The following is a 22,476-nucleotide window of genomic DNA, read 5'->3' on the forward strand; positions in this document are numbered from 1 at the left end:
TGAAGCTCAAAAAATTTTAACAAAATAAGTTTTTGGGTTAAGGAACTTTGTTTGAAAAATTTCACAAAATGTGACTTGAAGATCTTTTTTCATCATTTTAAAATGTTCCTAACATGGAAATATTGTAGTAAAAATATTTATTCCAATACATCAATCTTTCTAGTGTAAAATAAACTTCAAAATACAATATTTTCAAAGCGATGGAAAACTCCCAGCTTTTTCCAGAAAAAGTTTTCTAAAATGATGATTTTGGGTACAATTGATCCCTAATATTTGGGTACAAATGATCCCGGTATATTCTTCTTCTCAATGGATCGTGGTCATTGCTGATTACGAGATTACTAATATTTGTCCAATAGCTAACATTCATCCATCAATTAACTGAAGAAAAAGGCTAAAATAATTGACATTCTCTAGTTTAAAAAAAATTGCGCCCGTAAGTATGCAATGTCATAAGGGTTGAGAATAATCTATAGAATTTTTTTTCTGACAATTTTAGATTGTGAAATGAGAACAAACTTGACCAAAATAGTCAATTAACATTCTATCTTGGGGTTTTGTTTGATTTTTTCCATGGATTAGGGCTTCATGAATAAAGGGTCAAGTCTCCCCTTACTTCAAAAATATCGCAATTTTTTTACTCCCACGAAAATGCTTTTAGTTCATCTACGGGTTCAAGTATCGTTCTAATTTTAGGAGCATAGAAACTTGAGGTAACACGCTGTCAGAAAATGTAAAAGAGTGGGAGTTGCTAAATTTTTCCAAAAAGATATGGTGAAAATAAGAAAAGGGGATCAAGTATCCCCACTCTCTCCGAAAGTTAATTGATTTTGCTGAAGTAAAATGTTAAAAAGACCCATTTTTTTCGTGGACATTCAATGATATTCAAGGAAATAGTGTCACAGAAAACCATCACAGAATTTTAAGGTAAAATCACAGAAACTAAGAATTTTTTTTCGCCAAAACACAGAATTTTTTTCGGCAACCTTGAGTAGAACTCTATCGTTTTGCTCTGGTTTTGCCTACCATCCAGGCGCAAAGTATGGTAAATATTTGGTAAAATACATGGACTATGCATTGCTATTGATTCGACGTTAATCGGCAATTTTTTTTTATGGACTTTAAACTATCCGAAAATATTGAGAAAATAGCAAAACAATATATTGAGTTGAAAAAAAATCAAAATTTTTCATGAATTTTTTATGGAGATGGAGGTTATGTGTTTTGCCAGCTTCCAGAAAAAAAAGTTCAACAAACATTCAACAAATGCATCCAACGTTCAGAATGACGCGTAAAAACAATATCCACCAGCATCACTCCGGATGTCCTTTTTCGACCATAAATATACAATCGATGCATTTTTTGTTGTTGTTGTCGAAAGTTGATTTAAGTGCTGCCATTTATATTTGCCCTCCCTGGTGATGATGATGGTCATGAGAAAGGAAAAGACTTGGTGGGGTAGGAAATCGATTAAAAATGAACTTTTGGTTTATTTGCCAAAGTAAAAATTTATTGTTTGCCGGAACAAACTTACTACCGACTTCCCGGTTTTGTAATCATTTCAGTAAATATTTGATTCGCTGTTCCACTCGTTCATGGATTTTACATGCAAACCCAGTTTCCATCGCCAAAGCAATCAAGGGGTACTTTTTTTGGATTGAAATAAAAGTTAACGAACAAAAAATGTATGTTTTTATTTTTTCGTGAAATCCCTAATAATTGTAAAACAAAACCCTTTTCATTTAAGCTAACAGAAAGCTTTCTCTTCAAATAATTTCCAAGCAAAAATTGCTCTCGAGAGGCGTGAAATGAAATATTTGTACGCCACAAAAATGTCAACAAAGTTTGCTGAAACAGTAACAGCCAGAAATTGATGACAGCCAATAATCGAAACTTCTAGATTGGTTCAAATTGGTTAAAATTGAAATTTTGTTGTGATTTTCAAAATCATAATTGGGTAACCCTTAGATATATTTGCATTTTTTTATTTGACCGTGGTCAAAATGTTTTTATCAAATGAAAAAAATTCCAAAAATATTCGGATATGAATCTGAAACATACTGCTTGCGTTCTGTATTGACTGCTAGGGATGGAATCCAAAATATCGAATGCTCGTATTCCTGTTGAATGGTGGAAAATCTGTCCAATCGAAAAACGGTCAACAGCTCGCCCCGCGGAATGAATGAGCTGTCAAATGCAGGAAAGTGAGCAAAAAGTTACGCAAAATGGAGCAAGATTTCATCAATAGTTTCAGAATAAATTTTTAATAATCGAGTGGTTTAGGTTTTATGAATTTTTTAAATCGATTCCTTGAGAGAACAATAGGTTTTTTTTATGTGAATAAATTTAAAAATGGTTACTTGCAAAATAAATTTTAATAATTCCTAAATGTGTCTCAAAGTATTTGAATCAACGTTTCTCGTATGCCTCTTTAAATTGGATGGGAGGAGAAATAAAATTTACAACCATAGTCCTGGTCAGCAACGGAAATGTCAACGAGTTGTTTTAAAATTTCAGTTCTACTGTCAATGAAAAATGAATCCCAAATGATGCTTGAAGCTGTAATTTTTTTAACTACAATGCAAATTGGACAAATTTTTTTGCTTCTTTTAAACATTTTTTTTCTGTTTTTTCGAGAAAAACCTAAATATAACAGAACTTGTCAATCTTGTTAATTTTGTCAGTTTTGTCAATTTTGTCAATTTTGTCAATTTTGTCAATTTTGTCAATTTGGTCAATTTTGACAATTTTGTCAATTTTGTCAATTTTGTCAATTTTGTCAATTTTGTCAATTTTGTCAATTTTGTCAATTTTGTCAATTTTGTCAATTTTGTCAATTTTGTCAATTTTGTCAATTTTGTCAATTTTGTCAATTTTGTCAATTTTGTCAATTTTGTCAATTTTGTCAATTTTGTCAATTTTGTCAATTTTGTCAATTTTGTCAATTTTGTCAATTTTGTCAATTTTTTTCAATTTAATCTGCCTGATTTTCAGAATTTCTGACTTTCTGAAATTCGGACTTTCTAACTTTTTTCACTTTCTGACTTTCTGGCTCCGACTAGCTGACTTTCTGACTTTCTGACTTTCTGACTTTCTGACTTTCTGACTTTCTGACTTTCTGACTTTCTGACTTTCTAACATTTTGACTTTCTGACTTTCTGACTTTCTGACTTTCCGACTTGCTGACTTGCTGACTTTCTGACTTTCTGACTTTCGGACTTTCTGACTTTCTGACTTTATGACTTTCTGACTTTCTGACTTTCTGACTTTCTGACTTTCTGACTTTCTGACTTTCTGACTTTCTGACTTTCTGACTTTCTGACTTTCTGACTTTCTGACTTTCTGACTTTCTGACTTTCTGACTTTCTGACTTTCTGACTTTCTGACTTTCTGATTATCTGACTTTCTAACTTTTTTCACTTTCTGACTTTCTGGCTCCGACTTGCTGACTTTCTGACTTTCTGACTTTCTGACTTTCTGACTTTCTGACTTTCTGACTTTCTGACTTTCTGACTTTCTGACTTTCTGACTTTCTAACTTTTTGACTTTCTGACTTTCTGACTTTCTGACTTTCTGACTTTCCGACTTTCCGACTTTCCGACTTGCTGACTTGCTGACTTTCTGACTTTCTGACTTTCTGACTTTCTGACTTTCTGACTTTCTGACTTTCTGACTTTCTGACTTTCTGACTTTCTGACTTTCTGACTTTCTGACTTTCTGACTTTCTGACTTTCTGACTTTCTGACTTTCTGACTTTCTGACTTTCTGACTTTCTGACTTTCTGACTTTCTGACTTTCTGACTTTCTGACTTTCTGACTTTCCGAATTTCTTTTTTCTGATTTTCTGACTATTTGATTTCCGGATTTCTGATTTTCTGACTCTTTCACTTTCTGACTTTCTGTGTTTCTGACTTTAAGATTTTTGATTTCTCGTTTTTCTGACTTTCTAACTTTCTGACTTTCTAACTTTCTGACTTTCTAACTTTCTGACTCTCTGTTTTTCTGACTTTCTGACATTTTGACATTCCGACTTTCTGACTCTTAGATTTTTGATTTCTCGTTTTTCTGATTTGCTGACTTTTTGACTCCTTAACTTCGTTACTTTTTAAATTCTTGAGCTGTCTTATTTTCTTACTTTGTGATTAACTTACATTTGATTTGCTGCTTTTGTTTCTTTCAGGCTTTATGATTTTCTTGTTATTTGAATTTGTGACCTCTTACTTCTTAACTTTCTTATTATCCTACTTTCTGAATTCTGGCTTTCAATACATATAAAGACTTTTGAGTCTTGAAAAAAAATCAGAAATTTTCTTGAAAACTGATGAAAAAAAATCTTTAAAACATAGAAAATGCTTAGAAATTAAATAAATGAGTTTTATAAATAACAATCTTTAAACAGTGAGGTCATTTGTTAATATTTCATTGTTTTTTTTTTTTCAATGATTTGCATCAATTTTAAAGTTTTTTTTTATTGATTTTTAACCTATTGAATGTATCCTTACTCTTATCTTGACTGTAAATTTTGAAATGCCAAAAATGTCTTTGCATGTTTTTTTGTTCACTTAATAAAACCAGCTGACCTGTTCCTTCTGCTGCCTGATTCGATCCAAGGCACTCTCGGCTAATGGTGGTTGAACTTCAGCAGGATCGCATTCCATCGGTTCCCCGACTCCAATAAATGTCGCCCTGTCCATGGTTTGAACGTCTCGATTGGAGAATTCCCTCTGATGAATCACATAGTGGACATGTTTGATCGCTCTTTCCATGACGGATTGATCCCCAATCATTTCCAGACATTTGTTTCCCCTTTGATACCAGGGAAGATCTTCAGTTGAAGTTTGTTTTTCATAATGAAATTGATACGGAACCACCCTGGGTTCGCAGGGAAAATTCAAGGCAGGCATATTTTCAATTGATTTAACTGGAGGATACTGCGGAAATTGCTGATGCATGATCCACTGTATGAGTTGTTCCAAAAGGCAAGGATTCAATTGACAGAGGAAATGCCAAATGCATTCGGGACTAGATACTGGAAGTTTGCTGAGGAACCATGATCGGCGATCCAAAATGCTTCGTTGATCCTGCTGGGTAAGCAGGAACGGCTCATGCCCAATAGTTATCGGAGCTGTGAAAATTTTGAGAAATAAATTATTGTCACAATTGAAACCAATTTTTAAAAATAAACTTACTATGAACAGGATCGGCCACCTGTTCGATTGCGTTCTGAACAGAGTGAATAGGAACGAAGTTGCTCATGGTATTTTAATTTTTTTTTTAAAGTTAAATACACTTCAATTTTGATTGTGGGTCCAAACTCAAATGACATTTTGAAGCATTTGTGTCGGCGGCCAACTTTGATGAAAAAATTGTAATTGAACATTTGTGATTAAAAAGTTTATAATCATAATTGACAAAATAGCCGGAATTGTCAAAATTGTCAAAATTGTTGAAATTATCAGAAATTTTAAATTTTTCAGAATTGTGAAAATTGTGAAAATTGTGAAAATTGTCAAAATTGTCAAAATTGTCAAAATTGTCAAAATTGTCAAAATTGTCAAAATTGTCAAAATTGTCAAAATTGTCAAAATTGTCAAAATTGTCAAAATTGTCAAAATTGTCAAAATTGTCAAAATTGTCAAAATTGTCGAAATTGTCAAAATTGTCAAAATTGTCAAAATTGTCAAAATTGTCAAAATTGTCAAAATTGTCAAAATTGTCAAAATTGTCAAAATTGTCAAAATTGTCAAAATTGTCAAAATTGTCAAAATTGTCAAAATTGTCAAAATTGTCAAAATTGTCAAAATTGTCAAAATTGTCAAAATTGTCAAAATTGTCAAAATTGTCAAAATTGTCAAAATTGTCAAAACTGTTAAAATTGTCAAAATTGTCAAAATTGTCAAAATTGTCAAAATTGTCAAAATTGTCAAAATTGTCAAAATTGTCAAAATTGTCAAAATTGTCAAAATTGTCAAAATTGTCAAAATTTTCAAAATTGTCAAAATTGTCAAAATTGTCAAAATTGTCAAAATTGTCAAAATTGTCAAAATTGTCAAAATTGTCAAAATTGTCAAAATTTTCAAAATTGTCAAAATTGTCAAAATTGTCAAAATTGTCAAAATTGTCAAAATTGTCAAAATTGTCAAAATTGTCAAAATTGTCAAAATTGTCAAAATTGTCAAAATTGTCAAAATTGTCAAAATTGTCAAAATTGTCAAAATCGTCAAAATTGTCAAAATTGTCAAAATTGTCAAAATTGTCAAAATTGTTAAGATTGTCAAAATTGTCAAAATTGTCAAAATTTTCAAAATTATCAAAATTGTCAAAATTGTCAAAATTGTCAAAATTGCCTAAATTGTCAAAATTGTCAAAATTGTCAAAATTGTCAAAATTGTCAAAATTGTCAAAATTGTCAAAATTGTCAAAATTGTCAAAATTGTCAAAATTGTCAAAATTGTCAAAATTGTCAAAATTGTCAAAATTGTCAAAATTGTCAAAATTGTCAAAATTGTCAAAATTGTAAAAATTGTCAAAATTGTCAAAATTGTCAAAATTGTCAAAATTGTCATAATTGTCAAAATTGTCAAAATTGTTAAAATTGTCAAAATTGTCAAGATTGTCAAAATTGTCAAAATTGTCAAAATTGTCAAAATTGTCAAAATTGTCAAAATTGTCAAAATTGTCAAAATTCTCAAAATTGTTAAAATTGTCAAAATTGTCAAAATTGTCAAAATTGTCAAAATTGTCAAAATTGTCAAAATTGTCAAAATTGTCAAAATTGTCAAAATTGTCAAAATTGACAAAATTGTCAAAATTGTCAAAATTGGCAAAATTTTTAAAAATTGTCAAAATTGTCAAAATTGTCAAAATTGTCAAAATTGGCAAAATTTTTAAAAATTGTCAAAATTGTCAAAATTGTCAAAATTGTCAAAATTGTCAAAATTGTCAAAATTGTCAAAATTGTCAAAATTGTCAAAATTGTCAAAATTGTCAAAATTGTCAAAATTGTCAAAATTGTCAAAATTGTCAAAATGGTCAAAATTGTCAAAATTGTCAAAATTGTCAAAATTGTCAAAATTGTCAAAATTGTCAAAATTGTCAAAATTGTCTAAATTGACAAAATTGTCAAAATCGTCAAAATTTTCAAAATTGTCAAAATTGTCAAAATTGTCAAAATTGTCAAAATTGTCCAATTTGTCAAAAGTGTCAAAATTGTTAAAATTGTCAAAATTGTCAAAATTGTCAAAATTGTCAAAATTGTCTAAATTGTCAAAATTGTCAAAATTGTTGAAATTATCAAAATTGACAAAATTGTCAAAATTGTCAAAATTGTCAAATTGTCAAAATTGTCAAAATTGTCAAAATTGTCAAAATTGTCAAAATTTTCAAAATTGTTAAAATTGACAAAATTGTAAAAAATGACAAAATTGACAAAACTGACAAAGTTGACAAAATTGACAAAATCGAAAAAATTGAAAAAATTGACAAAATTGACGAAATTGACAAAATTGACAAAATTGACAAAATTGACAAAATTGACAAAATTGTCAAAATTGTCAAAATTGGCAAAATTGTCAAAACTGTCAAAATCGTAAAAAAAATTAAAATTTATAAAATTGTCAAAACTCTTTCAGCCAATATAAGTTTTTTGCGTTGCCTCAAGTCGAAAAAAGACCTCGTAACGTTTTTTTATTTTTATTTTACACTACTCCACTGAAATCAAGAAATTTATTGCTGAAAGACTTGGTTTCAACTTATAATTCAAACTCTATGCTCACAGTTTCTTATACAAAACAGTTATTTGTTTCAAAAGTATTCACTTCAAATTTTTTTGAAAGTATTGGGTGGGTCTTGTGGGTCTTTCATTTCGGAATAAAAGAGAAAACTATTCCATAATTTAAAAATGTATTTATTCCACAAAGTTACAGTTCAATGATCTCAAGATCAGTGACAGTTGGTTGATTACCTTAAAAATTATTCAAATTGAGTTTTGAAAAAATAAATACATTTTTTAAATCCAATATAAAAATATTTTTTTCTGGAATGCGTTTAAACACCTGGTTTAATGCGTCTTACAATAAATTTTGGAAATTTATGAACCTCTCATTCAGCATCCGGATGAAAACCAATTTTTAACAGTACAAGCAAATCTTTTATACCACGGTTTCTGAAAAAAGAAACAAAAATAAACAATAATAGTAAATTGTTGAATGTTAAAATAAACTAGTTGAAGCCACTTATAAAGACTTGCATCAATACAAACTCCTGTGCATCAAATTAAGTCAAGCAATTCAAATTTTTTTGCTCATAGAACCAGACAAGATTGGACGGGATTTTTTTCAGAACATGTTATTATCAGAGTTTTTTATATAAGTTTTTCGATTAAAAATTTTAACAAAATGTATTAGGTAAAAATAATCTTTAACAATTAGTTGTTTTTAATGCCAGTCAACAACATTTTAACTCAAGTTTCAGATTAAAAAAACCTTTTCTATTAATCAAATCAGAATACATTCTAGGGGAACTCAATTACTAAAAATTAATATAACTCAAACTGAATTTCAGTTTGATACGTAAAAGGAAAATTAGTTTGTGCCTAATCGGTCGAGCACGATTGAATTTGAATTGATCGAGTGAATTGCAACTCCAAATGCTGATTCAATATACTTTTTCCATCTTACCTTAATTTCAGGCGTTTTCACAGTTGTCGTTGTAGTTGTTGTTGTTGTGGGCGTTGTTTTGGGAGCAAATGGCGAAAATGTATAAGGTGCTACTAGATGTTTGTATTCGTAGTTATCTTCTGTAAAAACCAATTAAATATTTATTTCTCATTTAGTCATTAAGTCGTTTAGTTCCCTCTTTCTAGTTCATTTAACAAATAAATGTTTCTTATAAAAATTGTCAAAACTTACCATTATCATCATCATCAATCGGAAACGCTTCGGCACCGAATACGCAAAGCAACAGGCACAATGCGATGATCACAGCTGCCGATTTCATTGCTTTATTTTTATGAATCTCTTCTGAATCACTCGACAGTCTGACTGGTTCTGTGTTCTGGCTTGAGAATTCTTCAATCAAGGGGCTCACATGTTGTCCGTCTTACTGGGATTTCCCCTATTATCAGCAGTTAACTGATACGAGCTGCGTGAGTTCATCAGAGGAGTGACCACATTATGCTTGGAAACATTTTTTTTGTTTTTTTTCTTTTTTTTAATATGTGTATTATAATACTTTTGGAATTCCCAAAACATTAAATAGAAGTATAGAACATCCGCAGTTGATTGCAGAGTTGTTCGTAAGAAATTGTCTTTCTAAATAAGTGCCAAATAACGAATTAACCTAAAACTTTAGAAAATCTATCTTTTGGAACAGTGTTTACCGAATTTGTTATATGAATTTGAACGAAATTTATATAAATAACTGTAGCTTCAATTAAGTAACATCAAAGATTTTTAAGCTTATAAAACAGATAATCATATGGAAATTCGTCGACTACAAAACCTGAAATAACTCAACAAAAAGGAAGTAAAAAAAACAATTGAAAGAAATATTCCGTCACTATTCATTGACGGATTTCAAATCGTATTTATGGCTTCCAAAAACCTTTCATGATTATTTCTATAAATTTTATTTTGGAGGCATACATTTAACATTTTTCAACACAGTCTGTTTAATTTTGTTAGATAAATTTTTCTTTAGATCAAAATATCTTTTTAAAAGAAATTTAAAAACTGGTAAGTTATTTTGGAAAAAGATATTTGTGTTCCATTTGTAAATTATTTAATTTTTCCATTTTTTTTTTCAAAGAAGTGCATTTGAGTTCAAATATTTTGTATTAAATTTGAAAGTCGAAAAGCATGGCTGTTCCAGATTTACAATCAAAAATTTACAAGAATGCTTTTTTTTATAACAGTCATAAAATACCTATTTCGGAAACTGCAAAAAATTTTATTTGTTGCAAAACAAAACTTAGTTATATTTTTGTAACCTGTGTTATACATTATTATGATGAATAATGACAAAAACAGTAACAAAGTTTAACCTTTCATGAATAAGTTTCAAAGAGTTCTAAAAACAACAGAAGGAATTTCCGTTGAATTTAACGATTGAACTCAAAGTTGATAGAATTAGGGAATGTATTGACCTTCTTTACTTCTCGATTTGAGGAAGCGTAAATTTTGGTAAAACTGGTAAAACAAGTGGTTACAAACTATTTTGAAAGTGTTCCATGAACTAAATCTTCATGACATGGTGGTAGGAACGGGGAGGGGAGGAGGAAGGTGTGGTGGGTTTTTGGTAAAACTCTACCCCCTCCGAAGTCCAGAAAAAACTAGCGAGGTATACCGTAAACTGGGGGAACTTTGATCACCGGGATACCTTTGATCAGCTTGAAATTTTCGAAGATATTCATCATTAACGAAGTCTGAAATTAAACTATCTGAAAACTGTTTTCTACGTTTGAAAGCCTATAAATTGAGTTCAACATAGGCTAAATTTGGTTTGTTGTTGGAGTGTTTTTAAATGTTACTTAAAATGCAGTTTTAAAGTTTTAAAATATATGTTTTTTTTAAGACTCACGAACAAACACCCTATCCTGAAAAAATGATAGCATTAAGAAGCAAATGGGTTGTTTTATTTGAATGTTTAACTTTTTTCTTATGTTATTTTTATGCCCAATCTATAATAATTTTTGGATATTAAAAAAACTAACATTTTCTATGAGAAAGCTTGTATAGAACAAATGGCTAAAAATCCTATCAAATGGTTAAGTTAAAATAAAAAAAAGGCAACAATGGGAGGACTTAGGGAATGGCATGATGGTAAATTTTATCTTATTTTGAGTCCAAAAAATATTGAGAAATATTTATAATTTTTGCCCCTAAATGTATGCAGCAACATTGTCCATCTTTTAAGTATATTTGTCTTTGAAAGAAAACGTTAAAAATTCAATTGAGTCCAAACAAAAAATTACTGTTATTGACTTTTTAAGCCTTCTGTGCTAATTAGCATAAAAACCATAATTTTGAAGATGTTGAGATACGTTAAAACCATAGTGATCAAAGCAGGGTCGTAGGAAGAACCGACTCATGGGGGGGGTTTCGGTGACTGATTTTTACCTATGATTTTTTTGCCCAACAATATACGAATACAAAAAATTGTAGACAAATTATATTTGTAACTATGTATATGATTCTCAATTTTTAAGTACTTTAACATTAAAAGTTTTCGAAATTAAATCGTTACTTTAAAAAATTGGTCCTAAACCTAAAAGGTGAGCTAAATTCATTTTCATCGATGATTAAAATCTTTCAATTTGATCAAGAGTCTGGTAGATAAAACTTAGTTGATTTGTATGTTTTTTTTTTTTTTGGTTACCCAGGTGGTAAATTCGAAGAAGGAATTTTACGAATTGGTCCCAATGCACGTCGGGGGCTGTGTCTACATGGGAACAATGGTTCAACTCGTTATATACTCATGCGTATATATACATATGCCCTAAACTCCACCTGGGGCGTCAGACTATTTCCCAAACCGGTACCTGCCCTAAGGCAATACTTCGGTAAGGGGGTGTCTAATTCACGCATAGCGCTACTTTCGCAACACTCGCCAAGAAGTTGATATTTAAATTAAATATCATCCTGACCGCCCAAAACCATCTTCACGTTATGGTCCCATCGGCTACGCTGATTGTTTCGCGTAGTTCATTTCATAGCTTCGGACTCTTTAAGCTTTGTAAAGTTTACCTAAGTTATCCTACGTCAATCGCAATTTGCGTCAGTCTCCAACTCCTTTGCAAAGCAGTCATAATCCGGGCGAGCCCATCACTGACTGCCTGCCATGTGTTGATGTCATCACACATCTTCTGCAACATATTGTCCGCTGTCGTTTCTGGTCCGCAGGCGGCGAATATGTTGGCACGTTCCTCTTCAAATCTTGGACAATAGAATACCACGTGTTCGGGTGTCTCGTCCACGTCACCGCATGTTAGGCAGAACGGCGAGGCCGCATGTCCGAACCTGTGGTGATACTTCATGAAGCATCCATGACCAGTCAGGAATTGCGTCATGTAGAAATCCACTTCGCCATGATTTCTGTCCATCCACTCTTTGATGTTTGGGATCAAACGATGGGTCCACCTTCCTCTTTCTGAGCTGTCCCACAGCTGCTGCCAGTTGGCCATGGAGCTATCTCTGGCTCGTGTTCTCACGTTTTGCGTGCCTCTATTTTCGTAGCAATATGAGTCCTCCACCAACAAAACCGAGATGGGCATGACTCCCGCTACAACGCATGCAGCCTCCGACGAAACGGTGCGGTATGCACTGATGACCCGCAAATTCATTCGCCTCTGTACACTGTTCAGCTTCTGCTGGTTACACTGGATGTTAAGACCAGATTTCCAGGCCGCCCCTCCATATCGAAGGATTGACGAAACTACACTCGAAATTATCCTTCGCTGACTACTTCGGATCCCCGAGTTGTTCGCCATTATCCTCGTGAGTGCGGCCGTTGCTGTTGCCGCCTTCTTGCACACATACTCAACGTGGTTTTTAAAGCTGAGCCGGTCGTCAATCATCACACCCAAATATTTAAGCTCACGCTTTGATTCGATAGTGCATGATCCAACTGTAATCCTGCCTGTTTGCGGTGAAATCAGGTTTGATATCAGGACCATCTCGGTTTTGTGGTGAGCCAACTGCAAACTTTTGGAGTGCATCCAGCTCTCTACCGCATCTACAGCCTCTGAAGCTCTTAGCTGGACGATTTCTGTAGAGGAACCCGTCGCTAGTAGCACGACGTCGTCCGCGAAACCAACCAACTTTACTCCCTCTGGCAGGCTCAATGTCAGCACCTCATCATACGTAATATTCCACAGAACCGGGCCCAGTATCGACCCTTGCGGCACTCCAGCTGTAACATCCATTTCCTGAAATCCTTCGCTCGTCATGTATAGAAGCTTGCGGTTCTGGAAATAGCTTTCCACTAATTTGCAGAGATATTTCGGTATCCTCATTTTTATAAGCGAAGAAGCAATCGCTGCCCAGCTGACACTATTGAAGGCGTTGCGCACGTCCAATGTTACTACCGCGCAAAAAAGGTCCCCTCTTCTCTTCTTGAGTCTGGCTTTATCAGCCGTTTCGATGACAGTTCGAATGGCGTCAACTGTGCATCGTCCTTTTCGAAAGCCGAATTGATTGTTGGACAATCCGCCTTCGCCCTAGGTGTACTGCTGGACACGATTCAAGATAACCTTTTCCAGAACCTTTCCAACCGTATCCAGTAGGCATATTGGCCTGTATGCCGATGGGTTCCCCAATGGCTTTCCTGGTTTGGGCAGCAGAACCAGCTTCTGTCGTTTCCAAATATCTGGAAACATCCTTTCCTCTACACAAATTTGCAGTGACGATCGGAACATTTCGGGAAATTCCATAATCGCGGTCTTAACTGCAATGTTCGGGATACCATCTGGACCCGGAGCCTTTTCCAGCTGAAGGGATTTGGCGATGTCCCGCAGTTAATCCAACGATATTAACTCCTCCTCGCTCGTATCCCAGTCGTACGGGACTTGCGGCCAGATTTTAATAATATGATGAGGAAACAGCTCTCTGGTTATTTCCCTCAGTTTGTTGGGGCACATTTCAGGTGGTGTGCTACCTATGTGGTTTATCTATAGGTGAGGACAAGACTACCCTTGCACGAGTGTAAGAATCAGTTTTTTCAATGTTTTGATTGCTACGTCACAATCGTTCATGCACCGTCTCGACGTTGAAGTCGCCATTCATCGACGACATGCTACGTTCCATGTTATTTAAAAAATCACCATCAAAGTACCCTATTATTACCCTTTTTCTTCCTGACGCCCAGTACGGCGACGCTATGATTTCTGAATAATAAACAACTTTATTTGCGTCCCAAACATTCCTCCTAATAAGTTTCTATGGCTACACTTGGACGCCTAATACTTGACTCCGTGGTGGCGTCGCGTTACGTCACAATCGTTCATAAACAACTGTATAGATACAACGAACTAATACTAAAGTTTTTGGTTGTCCCCACCTATAGATAAACCACATAGGTGTGCTACCGCTTTTATTTTTTGCCATGACTATCCTGTAGGCATCGCCCCATGGTCGGTCATTGACATCAAGACAAAGTTTCCTTAAACATGCCTTTTTACTCTCTTTAATTGCCTTGCATAGGTTTCTTTTCGCATTTTTGAAAAGCGGCCTACGCTCGTCTCTCTCCATTTGAGTTCGTGCCCTCTGCATGTTTCGTCTAGCGCGAAGGCGCTAGATTTCCTCAGTCCACCAATAAACTGGTGGATGTGGGTTTCTACGATTAACTCTCCTCGTCATTGCTGCGTCACAAGCACGTGTGAGTACTTTCGTCAGATTTTCCGCCGACAGGTTTGACAGGTTTTGCTCCCACTTCAAAACCTCGACGAAGACATTCTGGTCAAATTGTTGCGTCCTCCAGCGTCGTTCACCTGTCATTACCTCTCCTCTGACTGACTGTGCACTTTCACCCACACGATAACGGATCGCAAAGTGGTCGCTATGAGTGTAGTCTTCGCTCACCCTCCAATTACTTGTCCATCTGGGACAAGCAAATGTGATATCTATAATCGATTCACGTCCCTCTCTATGGTAGGTTCTAGTATTACCTACGTTCGCCAGGTCCACATTCAGCCTTGCAAGTGCTTCAAGTAGACTCTGTCCTCTGGCGTTCGTATGGGAACTACCCCATTCCTGGGCCCACGCATTGAAATCCCCCGCGATAATAACGGGGCTTCGGCCTGTGAGCAAATCGACTATCCTATCCATCGTAGCGCTAAACTTCTCCAAGGTCCACCTCGGTGGAGCGTAGCAGCTACAGAAGAAGATTCCATTGACTTTGGCTATCACGAAGCCCTCTTCATTTGATGTGACCACTTCTTGTATGGGAAACTTTCCTGTCACCCCTATTGCGGCCAGTTTGGCACTATCGGTCACCCAATTTGTGCCATTCAGGGCCCTAAAATAGGGGTCTGCTACTAACGCAATGTCTAGCTTCTCTTCCACCGCAATCTGTCGCAGAAGGTGTTGTGCTTCGTGACAGTGGTTGAGGTTGATTTGGATTACTTCCAAGCCCTTGGTATCGCTGCTAGCGCCTTTTGGTAGGCAGAGCACCTTGGGTTGCCAGTTTCATGGTCACCAGTGCAGATAAGACACTTCGCCGGCTTACTGCAGCTAGCCGCTATGTGACCAGATTCTCCGCATCCCCAGCATAATCCTCGTCTGTCAACTCCCTTGCAGTCAAACGACTTGTGGCCGTACTCCATGCATCGAAAGCATACCTCTGGTTGCTGGGAGATGGTTATCTGACAAACTGACCATCCCACTTTTAGCCGCCTGCACTCGAGTGCTGCGTTGGCTGCTACAACCGGAAGCCTCACAATCGCAACCTGTGTTCCGGATCTAGGAGGACCCTGTCTCAATCGGATAGAGATCTGATCTTCGCCGATCTTACACTGGTCAACTAGCGCTGTCCTGACTTCATCTTCTGTCGTTATTTCGTCGAGGTTTTTGATACGGATGGTAACTTCGTGACATAGCGCACGCACCTCCGCCTTCTCGCCTAGAACTTCCTCCGCCAGCACCTTGAAGGATGCACTCTTTGTTGCTGAACTTCGTTTCAACTCGAGGATCATCTCACCGGAACGAGTACGACGGATCCTCCTCACGTTTTCACCTAGTCCAGCAAGCTTGTCGTCGGTTCGCATCTGACGAATCTTTTTGGGCTTGGGGTTTGTTTTCGTAGCTCTCTCCTTACGGTATTTACGCGTCACTGTTTGCCATTCGGAGGACGCTCCCTCATTGGGTCTGTCGTCCTTGCCTTTCAGTTGACCAGGGTCCTGTCGAACCATCGGATCTCGGGCCCTCTTCTTTAGGGTGCCAGGTCTTGGATCACCGGGCGACCCTCGTTTCCTCTTTACACTCTTAGAGCTTCTCGGAGTAATAAGCTCATTCCTCACCGTTTGAACGAAGGCATCGATCCGTTTCGGGCGACTGACATTCGCCTTAGAGGGTTTCTCCACCTCTGTTCCTCTGCTAGTAGCGCTGCCATTTAGCGCTCTTACCATCTCTAGGACTGCTTTGTTTGCCTCTGTAAAAAGAGCCATAGCCTTTACAAGCTTGTCCTTGACCTCCTTATGAATGTTTTGCTTGCTCAAAACCAAGCTAGTCAAAGCCTTTATTTCTGTCATCGCTTCCTTCATTGCCTTCGGCATAGGAACTTCCTGCTTCTCTGGAGAGCTGACAGGCTCTCTTCTTTCTTCCGCTATGGAGCCTTCTGGAGTTTCTACCAGTTGGACAGCAAGCTGCCGAGCTGGAGATCGCCTTAGACTCCTGCCACCGAACGGATTAGGGCTTGCACCCTTCTCCGCACTCTCCTCCTTCTTTCTCTTATCATTATTTTTAGTATTTTGAATCATTAGTGAATCCCACGAGTAGCTAGGGAAATATACGGTCGACTGCGCCAGTGCCCTGCTTTAGCGCAGCAAGGACTGCAATACTGTGGGGTTTGTCCCGGTGCCCCACAGGCTACCGTTATCGACTGACACATTTACAACCCGCCAGCCTTCCACCTCATAAGCACGGTCTTATGCATGGGACCGTTTTAGCGCTCCCACGAGCAGCACACCTTGGGCACCTTGGGTTGTTTCTTTCCAATATGTCCAGTAGGGTAATCCAGTTCCGTTTGCCATTGTCGTCATCGAGAGGGGGGTTGCTGGATTTTAGTCGCCTCTTACGACATGGGCCAGTGACCCAGGGGTAGTATGTATGCGTATGTTTGTATGTTTGACCCACCAGTGGCTGATAGGTCTTTCGACCCAAGTCGGTACGGGAAGTCTCGATCGCACATTCAAATACTGTTTATGCTTAACTCATCAACAATAATTGCAGCACAACCAAGGGGTCCGTTACCACTGGTTTGGGACAGGTTTGGCTCATCTGCTCTGCGACGTAGTTCCACCTCCCCGTGGTGCAGAGTGGAAACTTGTCTGCAAGTCCGGCGTATTGCAGATGTACGGCCAAGAGAACTACACCAAACCCACTAGAGGCCGTCGACGGGTCCCGCCAAACCCGCGCGGAAGAAGTGGTGCACCCGGGTACTTTGGTACCAGTACTTGGGTGTGAGCGTGATGGTCCAACACGCTTTCGGGGGGTCATGACCCTGATATGCGGATGCGACCGGAGGGAGAGCGATCGCCAACTTGTTTTGCGCTTCGGTGGGTATAGACCCGTCTCGCAAAATGAGTAGATGCGCAAAGTGGTGGCCAATGGTGGGCCGATCACTTAGGGACGTGTTTACACGTCAGTGTCCGAGAGGCACGTTCTGCCGGAGGTGTCAGGGTTCGACACGCGTTTCGGGAAATGTTGCACCCGAACCGCGAGTGTGACCTGATGAGGGCGTTCTATAGCTCGATCTGCGCTTCGGGTGGTCAAGCGCCCGACTTGAAGATCGGGTAGTTGCGCTGAGTGGTGACTTAAGTCAACACTATTTGTGAGTTCGGAGGAGTCTGAGTCCTACACGTGGCCTAGGGGGCTTACCCCCCCTACCCGCGTGTTTGAACAGAGAAAGTGCCGTCGACAACTCGCTTTGTGTTTCTGGATCTTGGACTGGATTCACAAAGTTAGTAGTTGCGCTACGTGGGGACCTCATTCACACGATGAGATGTCGGGTCCTAACTCGTCAGAGGAGGGGTCGCGCATCGAGTTGTGTTAGAATGAGGCTATGCTATCAGAGGGTTCGGAAACGAGTATTGCCTTGGAGCGCACTAGCGCGAAATGACCTCCCACTATTGAAGCAAAGTGTGTCAAACAGTTCGAGGTGGGAACAAAGGTCAGTGGCCCCAGGTGGACTTTATGGCGTAGGGGGTACAGTGTTCCTTAGCATTGTATCATGAGTCGTCCAATTGCACCCATGGACCCAGAGTAGCAAACTGGGGGGACGCGGTGGCTCGCCGTGCCTTGGAATGCAATCCGTAAAATGGATTTACCACCTGGGTTAACAACTAATAAAAAAAAAGGTTTGGCTCATCTCACTCCCTTCCAACTGTTCGAAACAAATAAAGAATCCTGAAAAGTTACCTAAGTAACCTACTCATAATTCCAAATTTGAGAGATACTCCGGCTGGCTTGAACCCACAATCCATTGTATATCAGTCTTCCGTTCGTTTGATGTCCTGTCCATTCCCCCCCACTAATCCCCATAATAGAGTTAAGCTATTTTTAATATATTATCAAAAGAAACATATTTTAAGATTTTCAATGATGTTTTGTACATCTTACCTTGTTACCATCCATAATTCCTTTTTATCGATGTACTTACCCTTGTACCCCTACAATGGTCCTTCTAATTATTACACCAAAAAAGGCTAACGTAATTTTATGCTGTCCACAAATTCACAGTGCTCCGAACTTATTCAATCACAGCATGCCGAGATTTCTTTGACTGTCACAGAACTTAGAAATTTACTTTTCCACCCCATCATAACACGGGGCCATTATTTTGAAATAAATATCTACAAAATGCCGAATTCCATATTGCACTGCAACCTCAAAACATTTTCATCATAAAAACATAGATTTATAATACCACAGACCATTGATGGAACACACAACATCCCATTTCCCGGAGAAGCTTGTGAGATTACACTCTAGTTGCGCAAAAAAAAAAAAGATTCCAACCACTGGTAGATAAAATTTAGTTGATTTGAGCATAAAATAAGCTTTTTTCAGGAGAGGCTTCAATTTCATGAAAAAGCTTATTCTTAACTTAAATCAAAGAAGCCTTATCTATCAAACTATTTTGCAAATTCAAAGATTTGAACCTTTGATGAAAAAAAAAATAAAATTCTCAGAAAAACATCAGATTTTTGGATCAAATTTCTTAATGCATACTTGAACCGAATTAAATATTTTAGTATGAAATTTGGCTTTTAAAAAAAACTGCTATATTAACTAATTGCGGACCAAATACGAAATATCTTGTTTTTTCGCTTGTCGTTAGAATGCTCCATTAAAAAGCATAATTCATATGTTATGAATCTCATAATGAAATCTCATTTTACAAACTTTACACGACATTTTTCGTTACTCAAATATCTATATGAAATTAGCAAAAATTTGCCAATTGGTTTCTGAAACACAAAATACCGAATTTTTGTGTCTTTGATGTTAAACAATACACTGGGGAAAAAAAGATTTTTGTGAAGATTTTTTGGATGAAGATGTTTCTTTAACAGCAAATATTTTTCAGAAAGAATCATTTCCATAATAAAAATCCTATGGATGAATTATTGAAATAAATTTTTTTGGATTAAACAAAAAACTCAAGTTCTACTTTTTATTTGTGATTTTTCGCTAAATTGTGTTTACAAACCAATTTTGTTTAAAAAATTGAAATCTTGTAATTGAATTGACAAGCTATCTTAACACATAAAGTACCGAAAATATACATACAAGAAACACCAAAATTCGGCATTCTTTATTTCAGAAACCTCTGGACTGAATTTTACAGATTTTGCATTTTTAAGTTACGACAAATATCGTGCTCAATTTTGTCGAGAAAAGTTAAACACTTACATTCAGTCCATTTGAGTTATACTTCGAACTGTTGGCAAGTGAAAAAAACGATCTTGTATTGATCTTTCGAATTCCTCAACAATTTATGTTGATTGTAATATTTATTTACAAGCTTAATCTTCTTCTGAATTTTGAATCTGCATTCTGAATCTAAACTCTGAACCTGAACACAAAATTTGCGCTTTGAATCTGAAGCCAAATTTCCATGCGATTTCTAAAATGTACAAAAAATACGATTTCCGAATCTTTTTCCAGATCAGAATTGTATGTGCCAAGTGTGAGAGCCTTCATTCATGAATCTATTGATTAAATTCTGTAGTTCAGGTTTCATCTAAATTCACTGTTTAAACTATTTATTGTTAATCTGTATTGTGAATCAGAATTAAAATATGAATTTACAAGGATCTGATCTGACTTTTCTACTGTGGATTGCCATTTCGAAGCTTTAAATTTTTGAATTTTGTGTAAGAATTAAGATTAAGAACTCGATCTCGATAATCTCGAATAAAAAAAATGATTCAAATTTGATATGAAATGCCAAACCAAATCTGAACCAGGATTTCAAAGAAGCTTTTCAATTCTAATTTCTTCTGTTTATTCGAACTGAAAATCAAGAATCCTGAACTTAATCCACAATCCGAAATACTAAAATAGGATTCAATTTTGATTTTGGGAGTTATTGAATCAGAACCTCCAAAATGGGTTAATTTAATTTAAAATCTTACATTCAGACCTGAATTTCGATGAACAAGTGAGAAAATTGTGAAAAAGTGTAGTAGAATTTTGAATTTGGTATGGGTTTTTGAGGTTTTGTCATTAGTTTTTAGACTAGATTGTTACTCTCGATTGATCTTACTCTATTATCATAATTTGGTTTTAAATTTAAAATTTTGAATGTAGAGTAGAATACCTTCCTTGCCGTTTTGGATCCTCATGGAGAGGTTTAACCCCCAAATATCCCCCCCCCCCCCCTCCAGTTCCTACGGCCATGGATCAAAGTTATCCCGAATCATGAAATCTGGTTTTGTAACAAACATTTAGTTATAGCCACTAATGTCGTTTGAATTTGCTGCTATCAATGATCATGCGTTATACTCTTAAATTAGTAAATATTTTAAAAATTTTTAGTGTTACAAAAAATCAAACCCTTCCAAAATATTCAAAAATGAATTAAAAAATTTTTCTTTACAGTAGATATTTTTGGGCATCCGCTGGGCATTTTTGGCAACTGAAAGAAAAATTAAACTATTTCGTAAAGGTTAAAAAAAGCTGATCAGTACGTTTAAAGTGTTTCACTGGCCTGAAAATTCATTATCTGTAAAAAAATTAAATCAAGAATTTAAATTTTAGTTGAGAATGAAGTAGTGTTGAAAATTTTAAAATGAAATATTATTTATTCTGAGACAAAAAATGAATATTTGTCACTGGTACTTTGTTCAAAATTTTAGCCTGTGGTTAAATTACCTTTCAAGACAAGATAAGCTCTAATATGATGTTTTGTTTCAATAATATTTTCATTCCATCATCTTTGTTGGTCTTATATTGAATATTTTTGAACAATTGTTATTTATTCAATATAAAAATGTAAGTATCTACTTCAATTTAAAAAAAAAAAAATAATTAAAATAATTAAAAGTAGTAGTTTATGAATTCACGAGTCCTTGTTTCAAATCCAATTCGAAAATTCAGTTATGCGACTCGGTTTTTAATGATTCGGCTTTGTAAACTCCCATTTATTTGTAAAAATTAGGCTGGAACAAATATCAATTTCTTCTTTTGCCACCTACTCCCCCCCCCTCCCTTCAAAATTTCAAAAACCCCGAAGGAGGAAATAAATAAAATTTGAAGTAATTTATGTAAATTTTGATAAAACATTCCATTATGTGATAGATCAAAAGACCAAAAAAATAAATTTAAGAAAATGGAAGTAACTTCACCTTTTGTTTTCTTCATTTGATTAAATTATTTAATAAAAAATTACTTGATTTGAAAGTTTTGTGCAACGATATAGTATGCAATTTTGTTGCATACAAGCTTCTGTGCAATTTATTCCAATTTATTTGATTTTCGCATTATTTTTTATTGTCCCCCTCCTCGCGATTTTCAACTCCGGGTGACAAAAGAAGGATTTGAAATTTGTTCTAGCCTTATACTTTTTATTTATGTTATGTTTGACAAATGAAAATTGAATTTCTGCTCTCAATAATTTCTCGCTTTTTAAAAGATCGCAACCAATTATACCTTTAAAAAATCAACTTAATATCTGAACAAATGTAGTTCAAGCAATCTGCCTGTACAATCGATACACTTTTTTCTCTTCATATTTAGAAATATCTGTCTTAAAATAACAAAACTCGCATACTTTAGAACTGCGCAGAATTAGGACTGGGCAAGGTATTTAAATTAAAAAAAACTATCAAACATGTAAAGCCTGTATTCTTAATTCTAAGTATAAGTTAATTGAAAGTTTGCAGTTTTTAAAGGTTTAAATTTATTCTCTTTTGAACATTAAAAGCATGATTTTTTTTTTCTGACAGGGTTTTTCAATTCTAACCTAGTTTTATTATTTTCTTCAATTAAAATAACACCACAGAAAAGGATTGGAGCTGTTTTTTTTTTAAATTTTAAGTTAGGCCGGAACAAATATTAATTTCTTCTTTTGTCAACCTCCCCCCCCCCCCTTTTTCGAAATTGCCAAAAAAAAAACCGACGGGGGTAAAAAATAAAGTTTAAAGTATTCTATGAAAAATTTTAAAAATTTATCAGTATCCGGAAGATTACAAAAGCAAAAAACAAATAGTGGAAGATGAGCGTTTCATCAACTTTTGTAATGTTGATTTTATCGATG

The 22,476-nt window shown here is 35.6% G+C and overlaps 2 protein-coding genes across 3 annotated transcripts in view; one reads left to right on the plus strand and one right to left on the minus strand.

The window, feature by feature from the left end:
• The window catches only part of LOC129751195 (uncharacterized), a 598,057-nt gene that overhangs the window by 417,351 nt on the left and 158,230 nt on the right, over positions 1–22,476 (plus strand). The gene's annotated exons all lie outside the window — the stretch shown is intronic.
• LOC129751196 (uncharacterized) lies at positions 4,452–5,328 on the minus strand. The gene is made up of 2 exons (XM_055746563.1): positions 5,190–5,328; positions 4,452–5,125 (listed from the first exon to the last, which is right to left on the minus strand). Exons 1-2 carry the CDS (start codon positions 5,254–5,256, stop codon positions 4,563–4,565), a joined length of 630 nt encoding a protein of 209 aa, XP_055602538.1. The 5' UTR covers positions 5,257–5,328; the 3' UTR covers positions 4,452–4,562.

The sequence above is a fragment of the Uranotaenia lowii genome, chromosome 3 (genome assembly GCF_029784155.1).
Source record: "Uranotaenia lowii strain MFRU-FL chromosome 3, ASM2978415v1, whole genome shotgun sequence".
NCBI lineage: Eukaryota > Metazoa > Arthropoda > Insecta > Diptera > Culicidae > Uranotaenia > Uranotaenia lowii.

Bases quoted from the DNA above. Each gene is read 5' to 3' on its own strand.
- LOC129751196 (XM_055746563.1), bottom strand. From the start codon at position 5,256: ATGAGCAACTTCGTTCCTATTCACTCTGTTCAGAACGCAATCGAACAG. The intron at 5,126-5,189 runs GTAAGTTTATTT...AAATTTTCACAG, and splicing joins GGTGGCCGATCCTGTTCATA to CTCCGATAACTATTGGGCAT.